Below are 12,906 nucleotides of genomic sequence, written 5' to 3' on the forward strand. Positions count from 1 at the left end.
CCAAATCTAGTCTAAACCAACAACTCCCACATGCCTAAGCTTAAGCCCCTCCCAGGTAAAAATAATCCTGCTAATTTACATGCACCACCGCAGGCGCCCATCACCGGCAATGTAGGGAAACGTGAGCATCTGTTATTTGTAGCCATATTTTGCTTTGCAGACGGCCCGTTGCCTGTTATTTAGCAGGCGTCTGCATTTCCCCACATTACTGGTAGTTCAATGGGCTCCTACAGCAGTGCCCACATTTCTGCTGATTAGCGGGCGGCCATGTTTCCTGTTTCCTGAGGGGAGGGTGGGAGGGACTTTCTACTAGTAATGACAGTTTATTGTGTATTAGTCTTCTAGAATGATTTCCTACAAGCATTCCACTGACCATTGTCTCTCTTTCCTTCCTACAGGTGTGGATGTCACCTCCATTAGTTTGGTCCCTGAGGAGATGGCTGTGAGCGCGGGGTCGCGCCTTGTGATCCCATGTCGCTTTCCTGTTAGACCGAACCAAAATAATGTGGAGATGGAGTGGGGGATGGTGCCTGAGAATGGGGGAGAGTACAGGGCTCTCCTTAACCTGAATGACGGCGCAGTGACCCATCATGACCCGCGTACCGCGGTGATGAGACGCCTGGTGAGATCCGGGAGCTGCTCCTTGGCAGTCAGTCCCATCACGACTGAGGACAGCGGCTTCTACAAGATCCACCTCCGCGTCGATGGTCACAATTATGAACCCGCTCCATCCGTATATGTCCGGGTCTCTGAGACTACAGGTAAGAGATATACAGCATGAAATGCTGACACTGCAGCACTGTTTATCATGATGGGGGAGAGAAAGCTGGGGATAATGTGGGGGAGTAGTGCAGAGCAACCAATCACAATATTTGTGTCAAAAATAAGGGTAACGTCTGATTGGTTGTTGATTTTTGGTTTGTTTGTTTTTACGCTCAACAATGAGTCTTATAGTACATTGTATTTACATGTTGTATGTGGAGGTGGAGCTGGGTTGAGGGATGTCAAGCTGCTTATGTCCACTTTCCCATAATCCTCTGCAACCCTACATCTTCCACAGGTAGCCCTTCCACCTCTACTTTACTGCCCAGCTTTCTCTGTCTGCTTTGTGTGTAACACTAACTCCTCTCCCAGTGCAGTGAGGCCCCTTTCACACTGAATAGAATTCGCCTCTGTCCTGCGGGATTGAGACTTCACATTGGTCGGTTGCACATCTAATGCCTTGTTCTCTGCAACATGCTATATCTATCTTTCTTCTGTATATTTGTGTGTGTGTGCGTGTGTGTGTGTGCATGTGTGTTTGCGTATGTGTGTGTGTGTGTGTGTGTGCGCGTATGTGTGCATGTGTGTGTGCGTATGTGTGTGTGTGTGTGTGTGTGTGTGTACGTGAGTGTGCGTGTGTACGTGTGTGTGTGTACGTGTGTGTGCGTGTGCGTGTGTGTGTGCGTGTGTGCGTGCATTCATGTGTGTGTGTGTGTGTGTGTGTGTACGTGTGTGTGTACAGTGTGTGTGTGTACGTGTGCGTGGGTGTGTGCGTGTGTGTGCGTGCATGCATGTGCAAGTGTGTGTGTGTGCGTGCATGCATGTGCGTGTGTGGGTGTGCGTGCATGCATGTGCGTGTGTGTGTGTGCGTGTGTGTGCATGTGCGTATGTGCGTCATTGAGTGACTGTGTGTCAAGGTTAAAAAAAAAGTGGGCGGAGCTAGTTGTTTATATATTTTCAGGGTGTAAGGATTCAGAAAAATTATAGCTCACTAAATGAAAAAAAATAGTTTTGGAGACACAATAATAGCTGCTAACATTGACTGAAAAGAAAAGTTGCTGATAAAATATGATTTTCTAACTTTGTTTTCCTGGAACTGGTATCATAACTCCTGTTTTTAAATTGTTTATTGCTGTCGTTGTTTCCATGGATTTTCTGCATCACCCACAACATGAAATGCAGATAAAAAAAGGCAGCTCTCTTAGCAGTGTGAAGAACCTCTGGGTGGCCTATACTCCTGCCTGAGCTCTTGTCATAGAGATCCAATCACTTCCTGGGATGCCACAGGTGACAGGAAGTGAGGGATATCTCCAGGGATGACACAGACAGCAATAAACAGCGTCACAGAGGTTCTAACTCTCCCCTATACTCTATAAAACTTAGAAAAAAAATCTATCTTTAGCTGCACTTCAAGTAAGCCAGGCAGAGGGCGCTGTAGGGAGATAGAGACATACGCTCTGCATTCAGGGGGCAGCTTCAGTGCTTTGTGTGCTGGGTTTGTGGTGTCCATAATGACCAATTTTCTATACAATGGAACGCTCTTAGAACTTGGTATTTATTCTGTTTTAGCGTTACACTGATCTAACCACACATATGTTGTTTTTTGTCTTGCAGAGGCCTCCCCTGTAACAGCTGGACCTGAAGAAGTAAAACAGAAAAGAAAATTGAGCAAGGTGACTACACCAGGTAGCAGGGCAACAACGCCAGTGAAAAGGAAGTCAACAATAGAAAACTTCCTCCAGGAGCTCTTCAAACTGCCTACTGATAAATGGAGGGCGGCACAGAAGATCTACCGGATCACGGCATTTTTCCTTTCACTCGTGTTACTGATAATTAACATAGGAGTGGGAATCTACCTATACAAAACTGCAAAGTACTACAAAAAGGATAACTTTGTGTTACTAGAGGAAGGACTTTCGAGAAAAAGCTCCTCTACATCATCATCAGAGGGTGACATCAGCCCTCTGCCACCTGCCTTTCCGGAGTATACTGCCAACAGGCACTCTCCTGTACCAAGAGCCACCCCAAAACCTGCAACTGCCAGCGTGATCCCCAAACAAAGTGACACGACTGTGCCATCAGGTGGCTCATCAGCTTCTTCATCAGAAGCATCAGATGACACTGCGACATCTACACCCAGTGTCACCTCTGCCACTAGTGTGCTATCAGTGAGCAGAGAAGAAGACCACCTGGCAAGCACCACATCTATGCCATCAGAAGGTCCAGCAGCTCCTCCGGCAGCCGTCACGCCTGTAAGGGTCCCTACAGGGTGCTCTGCAGCCATCATACCTGCAGGGCTGTCCGGCAGGAGCTATCCCGTCGTCGTCTTCTTGCATAAGCTGCCATGCAGGGAGGGACGACGCGACAGGTGTACATGTACACCAATCCAGGTGGTCTACCCTGCTACCAGCTCTTCACCGTCCTAGAGACTGACTAGAGACTATCACTAAAGCTCCGGGTGCTACAAAGGCAGAATAAACAATAAAAAAAACTAAAAATGTGCAAATGTCTCTTCCACTTTTTATCATATAGAGTAGGAGTAAGGTGTAATTAGATCTTGTGAAGCATCTATCATTTTCTAAAAGCGTAAATACAAGCGTTCTCCATACAGGAAAAGAAGGGGGAGATCCTCGGATGGTTTTATCACATCGGTGCCCCTGCTGAAGCCCCCCCCCCCCCTCCTTCCTAGGTTATTTCCGGCAATAGTGAGGAGACTCTGTCCAGCAGGTAGTGTTGCACGGTCTACCCCCGATCACAAATTTGAGTAAATCCGGCCACGGCAGTATCGAAATCCGGATACAACGTGATCGTGATCCGGATTTGAAACGGTATTCTGAATTCGATTTAGCCGTGATTGCCTGTAGAATCTGTGATCACGGCCGTGATCATGGATTTGACTTTAACGTTAATAGCAACGCCCCCGTACATGCTACAATCACCGAAATTGCATGGATTGTAAAGGTGAGAAGTGGCTACAATGTAAAAAAAAACAAAAATCAAAAAGAACTTTTAATTTTTGAGATAATCAATTTTTAAGTTTCAAATGAAACAAGTATTCGTGATTAAAACCTGCCAAAACCCGCCGACTTTAAAAGCAAAGCCTCCTTACATGCGAGAAACACCAAATTTGCCAGATATGTTAAGTAGGAGAGTGGGGACAAGGGTAACATTTTTTTTTCAAAAAGACCTTATAGTTTTTGAGAAAATTGATTTTAAAGTTTCAAAGGAAGTTTCATAGGATTTCATAGTAAACATTTAAATGCGGTAAACCCATTAACTGTCATTTACTGCATTTAAATGTAGCGAGCTTTTACAGACTCAGAATACATGGGAAGAGACACATCAAGACTATCACAGTTCTGCACTAATGGTATCGCCAACATCAATGTTTCGGTTCACGAACGCAAACCTTCTGCAAACGTTTGCGAACAGGCGAACCGTGATAAGTTTCTTAAAATGTTCTAACACCTGGACAGTGGCGTGCCAGAGGGGGTTCCATGGCAAAAGTTACATCAAAAATTAGTTTATGCAAAGTCGTGTTTTAATCTCTAAAGGGCAGAAATCACATGACACTGCTACATTTGTGGGATAAAGTGCTAAAGAGTAGGCCTGGTTCACACTGACAGACAAAAGGCAGCAGAGGCCAGAACGTTGTTGGTATGGCATATACATTACATACAAAAATGGAAGTTTTTGTTTTTTTTTAAATGTTTGTTGCAGCCGCTGTAGCAGAGGCCAGAAGGATGTTGTCACGGTATATACATTACATACACAATTTTGGTATTTTTGAAGAAAAAAAAAACAACCAAAAAAAACGGTTGATGCAGCCGCTGTAGCAGAGGCCAGAACAATGTTGTTATGGCCTATACACTACATACAAAATGTATTTATTTGTTTGTTTGTTGCAGCTGCTGTCGCAGAGGCCAGAATGATGTTGTCATGGTATATACATTACATACAAAAATTCAGTGTTTTAAAAAGAAAATGTTTGTTGCAGCCGCTGTAGCAGAGACCAGAACAATTATGTCATGGCATATACATTACATACAAAGTCGAGGGGCACTTAGGCTTTCCACACCTCCCATGGCCACGGGTTTTCTTTCCCTGGAGTGACAAAATGGCTAGAAACGTCCCTGCATGGCATCTCAGCGCCACTCAGTGAATGACAACTCTCCCTGCACCGGCTAAATTCAGGGGTGGGGTTAAATACTATTCCCCCTCCGAATTGTAGCAACTCAGAGGGAGATGTAATTCAGGGTACGGCAGCCGCCAGAGAGGCGCGCAGCATAGCATTGCTGCTATGACGGCGCCCAGCTTTGGCGCGCGGTGCTCAACGCCACAATAACCTGATTTGGAAAATGTGGGTTAAATGTGAACAGACAGAGACTGTTTGCCAGGAACTGCTCACCTGGTGAACTGTTCTGCAATCCCTAAAAATAACTTCAAACCTCATTATCCACCTCTAGTTCCCATCTGTGCCGGTGATCTCTGATGTGCTGGGATCATCAGTGCACTACACAACATCTGGATGGATATTGAAGAACAACACAATGAAACTTGCATATTTGTTCTAGTTCAGTAATGCACCCGCAATCAGGGGCATAACTAGAAATCACTGGACCCCACTGCAAAACTTTGGATGGGGGCCCCTTTGCCCTCCCCCCCCCCCCACCCCACCCCCCCCTCCCCTTGCTTTGGAAGGAGACACCTCATTCTCTTGTTCCTACCACTGGCCAGTATACCCACGCTATTTTAATTTGGGATACCCATAATTTTGGGCCCGTATGTGGGTACTCTTTTTATGTTTTTTATGATTTTATGGTTCATTTATCCTTAAAGTGTAATTGTCGGGCATAAAATCAAAAATCAATTCTTTATTTTTATCTGGTAAACAAGTAATAAGGATGCTAATCAGGCAATCCAAAAGTTAAAATCTCTATTACTTTTCTTGTTTATAAATGATCATTCCCCAGTTTACCTGACTCTTTATTTGGTACGTTGCCGCACAAAGGAAGTTGCAGGGCATGCTGGGTTGTCTCTTTTTTGCTCCTTTCTTTCCCCTCAGACTTAACTAACGTACAGAAGCAAAAAAGGACAACCCAGCATGCCCTGCAACTTCCTTTTTGTGTACCAAATTCTGTGTGTACCATATAAGAGTCAGGTAAACTGGGGAATGATCATCTATCAACAAGAAAAGTAATAGAGATTTTAACTTTGGGATTGCCTGGTTAGCATCCTTATTACTTGTTTACCAGATAAAAATAAAGAATTAATTTTTGATTTTATGCCTGACAGTTACACTTTAATAAAGCTGTTTACACTTAGTACTGCTGTTTTCTATCATTTCATGATACTGTATATCACCGATTTTACACTGATGCTGTCTGGAAGACGACTTTTCGCAGTTAAACATTGGAACAGTTGATCTTTTGGTGCAAATTGGGTATAAAATATGTCAATCAGCTTTATTCTGACGGCTCTTTTAAGGATTTTAATACCTTAAAACAGGAATATAATCTTCCGAAACGCACTCTTTTTAGATACGTTCAACTTCGCCATGCTATACAAGTACAACTAGGTCTGCTTGATATAGTATTAGCCCCTATGCCCCTGGAGACATCACTGTTACAAAAAGATTCTGCAAAACTAATCTCCAAATACTATAATTTTATTATGATACATCGACAAAATAATAATACATGTCGTTATAAAGAAAAATGGAATAGTGAGGATAATTCCATCTCTGATTCAGAGTGGTCAGAGTTCCACAATACTTACCATAAAACGGTGATAGCTTCACGAGACAGAGTAGTACAAATTAAATGGCGGCATCATGCATACTTAGCACCTTCCCGTCTGGCAAAAATGGGGAAAAACTATACAAACCAATGTTTTAAATGCAAAGCACTGAATGCTAATTTCCTACATTGCGTATGGTACTGTCCACAAATACAAAAATATTGGAAATCAGTGGTACATTTTCTCTCCTTCACACTTGAACTCCCTGTTGTACTGTCATTCCAGTCCTGTATGCTTGGGATCTTGGCTGATATGGCATCTGGATCACATAAAAAGACACTAATCCGTATAGTTCTCTTCTCTGCAAGGAAAGCTCTTACTAAAAAATGGAAACTCTCTGCTTCGCCTACAATCGCAGAATGGATAGATATGGTTAATAAAAATCTCCCCTTATATAAATTAACTTACCAGACCAGGTCACGATTCAATAAATTGAATAAAGTCTGGAGTTCTTGGGTTGAGGCCTCGGACACTATTATTCCACATTTGAATATTACAGTAATGGTACAAGATCTCCACTTATAAAGTAATGTTTAGAATTGATATATATGTTAAATAATGCTGTGTCATAATGTACTAATAATCAGAAGTGCTCTGTACTATTTGATATACTAGCTCATTGTATGTTTTGCCTCTACTTGTTACATGGGATATACTTGTAAAGGCAGCCACACACTGGTCGATTGCCACCAGATCGACCAGCAGATAGATCTGTGATCGAATGTGATCAAAGAGGGATCTATTAGCTGCCTACACTGCAAACAGATTTTGAATCGATTTCACTTTGTCCCCCAGTCTCCGCTGTCTCTTCTCCGCTCTGGGCTCCAGCTTCACTTTACTTCCTGTCGGGTAAGTTTAAACAGTAGAGGGCGCTCTACTGTTTAAACTTCCCAGACAGGAAGTAAGTGAAACCAGCCGGAGCCCTGCGCGGAGATGGGACCGCGGGGACAGCGGGGACATGCACCGGCGGAACAGGTAATGTATTGTCGCTAGTGTTGGTCGTCGGACATTCGAACGCCGCTATCGACACACTCCCGACCCACCGGCAATCGAGTAGAATTTTCCGTGTGGACAGATTGACGGGATCGATCAATTTCAGACAGAAATCGGTCGATCGGTCAGCTTTTGCGCATCGATTTCACAGCAGATTTGATCACAGTGATCGAATCTGCTGTGTATTGGCGGGAACTCGAGTAAGTGTATGGGCACCTTAAGATGTATCAGCACTTGAAAGGATGAAGGACAATATTGTTTTGTGTTAATTTTGTTTTTATTTGTTGAAAAATTCAATAAAAATTTATAAAAAAAAAAAAAGATTGGAACAGTTCTGTGACCACTGGGAGCCTCTTGCTATGTATACGAGTACGTTAAAAAAGGGCGCCGGGAAAAAAGGGCGCAGGGTTTTAAAAGATAATCATGAATAACGTTTAAAAAAAAATTGTGTTATATTTCGTTTAAAAATAATGTTTTATAAAGTTATAAATCATTAAATAATGTGTATAAAATCGGCAATTTTAAAAACGTTAATCTTCCCTGTTTAAAAATTGAAATTTATAATAACGTTTTATAAAACATTAATAAGAATTTTACTAAAGCTATACCTAACCCTACTCTCACACAGAACCCTCCCTGTACCTATCCCTAACCCCTAGACCCCCCTGGTGGTGCCTAAACCTAAGACCCCCCTGTTGGTGCCTAAACCTAAGACCCCCCTGTTGGTGCCTAACCCTAAGACCCCCCTGGTGGTGCCTAACCCTAAGACCCCCCTGTTGGTGCCTAAACCTAAGACCCCCCTCTTGGTGCCTAAACCTAAGACCCCCCTGTTGGTGCCTAACCCTAAGACCCCCCTGGTGGTGCCTAAACCTAAGACCCCCCTGTTGGTGCCTAAACCTAAGACCCCCCTGTTGGTGCCTAAACCTAAGACCCCCCTGTTGGTGCCTAAACCTAAGACCCCCCTGGTGGTTCCTAAATCTAAGACCCCCCTGTGATAAGCATTAGTAACGTTTTAAAAAAATATGGTGCGGTTTTTCGTTTAAAAATGTGAAAAAGAAAAAAAATGTAAGTACGGTTTTTCGTTTAAAAGTAATGTTTTAAAAAAATATTGTACTGTTTTTCGTTTAAAAATAATGTTTAAAAAATTATAAATCATTAAATAATGTGTAATCATGAGAAACAGTTATAAAACATTAAAAGTCTCCGGGCGCCGCTTTTAAAACGTTATTTTTCTCCGGCACCCTTTTTTCCTGTTGGGCGCCGATTAAACGATATTTATTATGGGAGTGAATGGCGGCGCCCTTTTTGTCCACCTGCCTCATGCGCCCAAATTTCCTGCTTCCATGTATACAACCATATATGAAACTACACAAAAAAGAGCAACCTAGATCCGAAGATCTACTGTAATGTATGAAAAACGTCAGGCCTAATTGGCTGGACACAAAAACTCACCAATCACAAGAAAAGAAGACAATCTGGGTCAAAGTTGTATGTAAATAAATGATACACTATTCACACAATATGATGTAAAAATATCTAAATCAATTTAATTAAAGCGGACCCAAACCAAACAAACCAAGCATTTAAGTGCATGCTTTCCTTCCTGGGTCGACAAAGCTTGACAAAGAAAAGAAGATTAGATATATTACAGAGACAGTGCAACTAGGAAAGGCTGCAGTAATCAAGACCACACTAGAACAGGTATAGGAACTTATAGGATAGAAGAAATAAGGCAAAAAAATTGTTAAAGAGAAAAGAGTCTGGAAAGAGTGGAAAACGTGAAAATGAATTTGCATGCGGATGCAAATTTTACCGTGAACTTGCGTACGTTTTCGCATTTTTTTTAAGTATGCAAATGTAACCATGTCAGTGCCTGTGTGCTTTTACATTGATTTTAGGCAAAACGTACGCAAATTTGCGGTAACATTTGCGGTAAAATTTGCATTCCGAAACCACATGCGAATTTCCTATTAATTACATTGTATGCGAATTCTGATGGCTCTGCTGTGCAGATTTTTCCTGCACAGAAAAACGCTCTGTTTTCCTGACAAGTGTAAACAAGCTAATTAAGTTATATTGGTTGTGCGAATCTGCGTGCAGAAAACGCATGCAGATTCACGATAGTGGAAACGGGCCCTAAGGGCCCTTTTCCACCAGCGCGTTTGCGCTGGCTGAATCGCAAAACCGCAAACCGCTAGCGATTTTACAATCGCTACGGTTTGCTTTTTAACATAGGAATCGCGGTAGGTCATTTCCACTACCGCGATTCGCTTTTGTCGGGAACGCGAACGCGCGGCGGAGCGATAATTGCCGCGATTTTGCTATGCAGTGCATAGCATAGCAAAATCGCGGCCGCAAACGTCGGGGGAATCGCCGGTTTTGCGATTCAGCAATCGCTAGCGTTCAGCGTGAACGCTAGCGATTGCAGGTGGAAAAGGGCCCTTTGCAATACCAGCAGTGGAAGCAGTAGATTTGGGCGCATGAGACAAGTGGACAAAAAGGGCGCCCCATTCACTTCCATTATAAATATCGTTTAATGGGCGCTGAACGGGGAAAATAAGGCGCCGGAGATTTTTAAGGATTTATAACGGCGCCCGGAGATTTTTAAGGATTTATAACTATGTTTGTGATGATTTAAGTTTACAAAATGAGCCCGTGACGAATAACGTTTATGAAGATAATAAATCACTATTTCTAAAACATTTGTAACACATTATTATCCACCCAAAAAAATAATTTCCATTTTTTTTCTTTACATTTTTTATTTATTAATGTCTGTAAAACATTATTATCCATAGGGGGGTTTTAGGTTTTAGGTTTAGGCACCAACAGGGGGGTCTTAGGTTTAGGCACCAACTGGGGGGTCTTAGGTTTAGGCACCAACTGGGGGGTCTTAGGTTTAGGCACCACCAGGGGGGTCTTAGGTTTAGGCACCACCAGGGGGGTCTTAGGTTTAGGCACCAACAGGGGGGTCTTAGGTTTAGGCACCAACAGGGGGGTCTTAGGTTTAGGCACCAACAGGGGGGTCTTAGGTTTAGGCACCAACAGGGGGGTCTTAGGTTTAGGCACCAACAGGGGGGTCTTAGGTTTAGGCACCAACAGGGGGGTCTTAGGTTTAGGCACCAACAGGGGGTCTAGGGGTTAGGGATAGGTACAGGGAGGGTTTTTAATAAACGAAAATATAAGTTTCACTTTACAAACAGGGAAGATTAACGTTTTAAGAATTGCCGATCTCATACACATTATTTAATGATTTATAAATTCATAAAACACTATTTATAAACGAAATTCTACACAATAATTTCTATAAACGATATTTCCATTTATCGTTTATACCACGCGCCCTTTTTTCCCGACGCCCTTTTCGTACGTACGCACCAGCAGTGGTGTGGCAATACGGGAATGCAGAGGTTGTGACCACCTGGGGACCCTGGAATAGAGAGGCCCACTAGCCTCTCCTTCATCCATAGTATTAGCTTTTCATTGGTGCTATGCTGATAATGAACACCTCTATATGTGCATTACATACGGTAGTGGTAATTCATAACAAGCTATTTCCTTACTCTGAATACACCTCTCTGACACTGCTGCTGTCATTGCTAGGTTTTGGGACTCCATATAGAGTGCTTAGGGCCCCATATAAAACTCACACTGGGGCACCAAGCTCCTTAGTTACGTGCACAGGTAGCTACAGGATCGGGGGCCCTTGAGCCTGAGGAGCCCAGAAGGGCCCTCCCTCAACTGCAGTAAAAGCTCTCTATTGGTCCTGTGCTCATAATAATCACTTCTATAGATACTTTGATTAGTGGTAATCATTAACAAGCTGCTCCCCATCCCCTTCTTGTACCTCTGACACTGTAGTTGCCATTGGCAGGGATTGTTATGTATAGAGTGCTTGGGGGTAATCAGTAACAAGCTGTTCCCCATCCCCTTCTTGCTCCTCTGACACTGTAGTTGCCATTGGCAGGGATTGTTATGTATAGAGTGCTTGGGGGTAATCAGTAACAAGCTGTTCCCCATCCCCTTCTTGCACCTCTGACACTGTAGTTACCATTGGCAGGGATTGCTATGTATAGAGTGCTTGGGGGTAATCAGTAACAAGCTGCTCTCCATCCCCTTCTTGCTCCTCTGACACTGTAGTTGCCATTGGCAGGGATTGTTATGTATAGAGTGCTTGGGGGTAATCAGTAACAAGCTGTTCCCCATCCCCTTCTTGTACCTCTGACACTGTAGTTGCCATTGGCAGGGATTGCTATGTATAGAGTGCTTGGGGGTAATCAGTAACAAGCTGCTCCCCATCCCCTTCTTGCTCCTCTGACACTGTAGTTACCATTGGCAGGGATTGCTATGTATAGAGTGCTTGGGGGTAATCAGTAACAAGCTGCTCTCCATCCCCTTCTTGCTCCTCTGACACTGTAGTTGCCATTGGCAGGGATTGCTATGTATAGAGTGCTTGGGGGTAATCAGTAACAAGCTGCTCCCCATCCCCTTCTTGCTCCTCTGACACTAGTTGCCATTGGCAGGGATTGCTATGTATAGAGTGCTTGGGGGTAATCAGTAACAAGCTGCTCTCCATCCCCTTCTTGCTCCTCTGACACTGTAGTTGCCATTGGCAGGGATTGCTATGTATAGAGTGCTTGGGGGGTAATCAGTAACAAGCTGTTCCCCATTCCCTTCTTGCCCATCTGACACTGTAGTTGCCATTGGCAGGCAGTGGTGCTCACCGCCAGGTCGTGATCACGCTTACGCGTGGATTCACGACCATTTTGACGCATTCCGCCTCGGACACGCTAAGCTGTGAATAGATTTTCAACCACGAAAATCTGCTTCGGCTACGCGTGAATGCGGACAGAAATCCGCATTCACGCTCGTGAAACCCGGCGCTGAAGTCGTGGTTTGCGGAAATGCGTCAAACTATGCGGAAGTGACACATTGCAGGCCAATCAGAGTGCCCCAGCCAGGCCCTAGCACCCAATCACAGGAGGGGAGCTATGCCCTCCCCTCCTGAATATAAAGCGGCGGCCATGATGGAAAAGCTCTGTCCTTGCTAGACTGTGGTGCTGAGAGGATTATCTCCAGGCCATTGTTGTTTGAGCAAGTGCATTTATTGTGTTAAAAACAAAGCGTTTTTTTTGCTAACACTGCTCTTATACTGTACACAGTTAGCTAGTCAGTGAGTGATTGCTGTAGTTAGTTGTAGTCAGTGTAGTGTAGTGGGAGTGTGGGAGTCTAGTGATTATTTAACTGTGTGTAGTGCAGGCAGGTTCAGTGCTGCAGTGTAGTCAGTGTAGTGGGAGTGGGGATTATCTGTGTGTAGTGCAGGCAGGCAGGTTAGTGCAACTGCAGTGTTCA

The 12,906-nt window shown here is 43.8% G+C and overlaps 1 protein-coding gene across 1 annotated transcript; it reads left to right on the top strand.

Annotated features, from left to right (window-relative positions):
• The first annotated feature begins 512 nt into the window (after positions 1–512).
• On the top strand, positions 513–3,251 carry LOC137541506 (uncharacterized). Its single transcript, XM_068262840.1, has 2 exons — positions 513–761; positions 2,377–3,251. Exons 1-2 carry the CDS (start codon positions 524–526, stop codon positions 3,186–3,188), a joined length of 1,050 nt encoding a protein of 349 aa, XP_068118941.1. The 5' UTR covers positions 513–523; the 3' UTR covers positions 3,189–3,251.
• Positions 3,252–12,906: the final 9,655 nt, after the last annotated feature.

This window comes from Hyperolius riggenbachi, chromosome 12 (assembly GCF_040937935.1).
Source record: "Hyperolius riggenbachi isolate aHypRig1 chromosome 12, aHypRig1.pri, whole genome shotgun sequence".
NCBI classification, from domain to species: Eukaryota; Metazoa; Chordata; class Amphibia; order Anura; family Hyperoliidae; genus Hyperolius; species Hyperolius riggenbachi.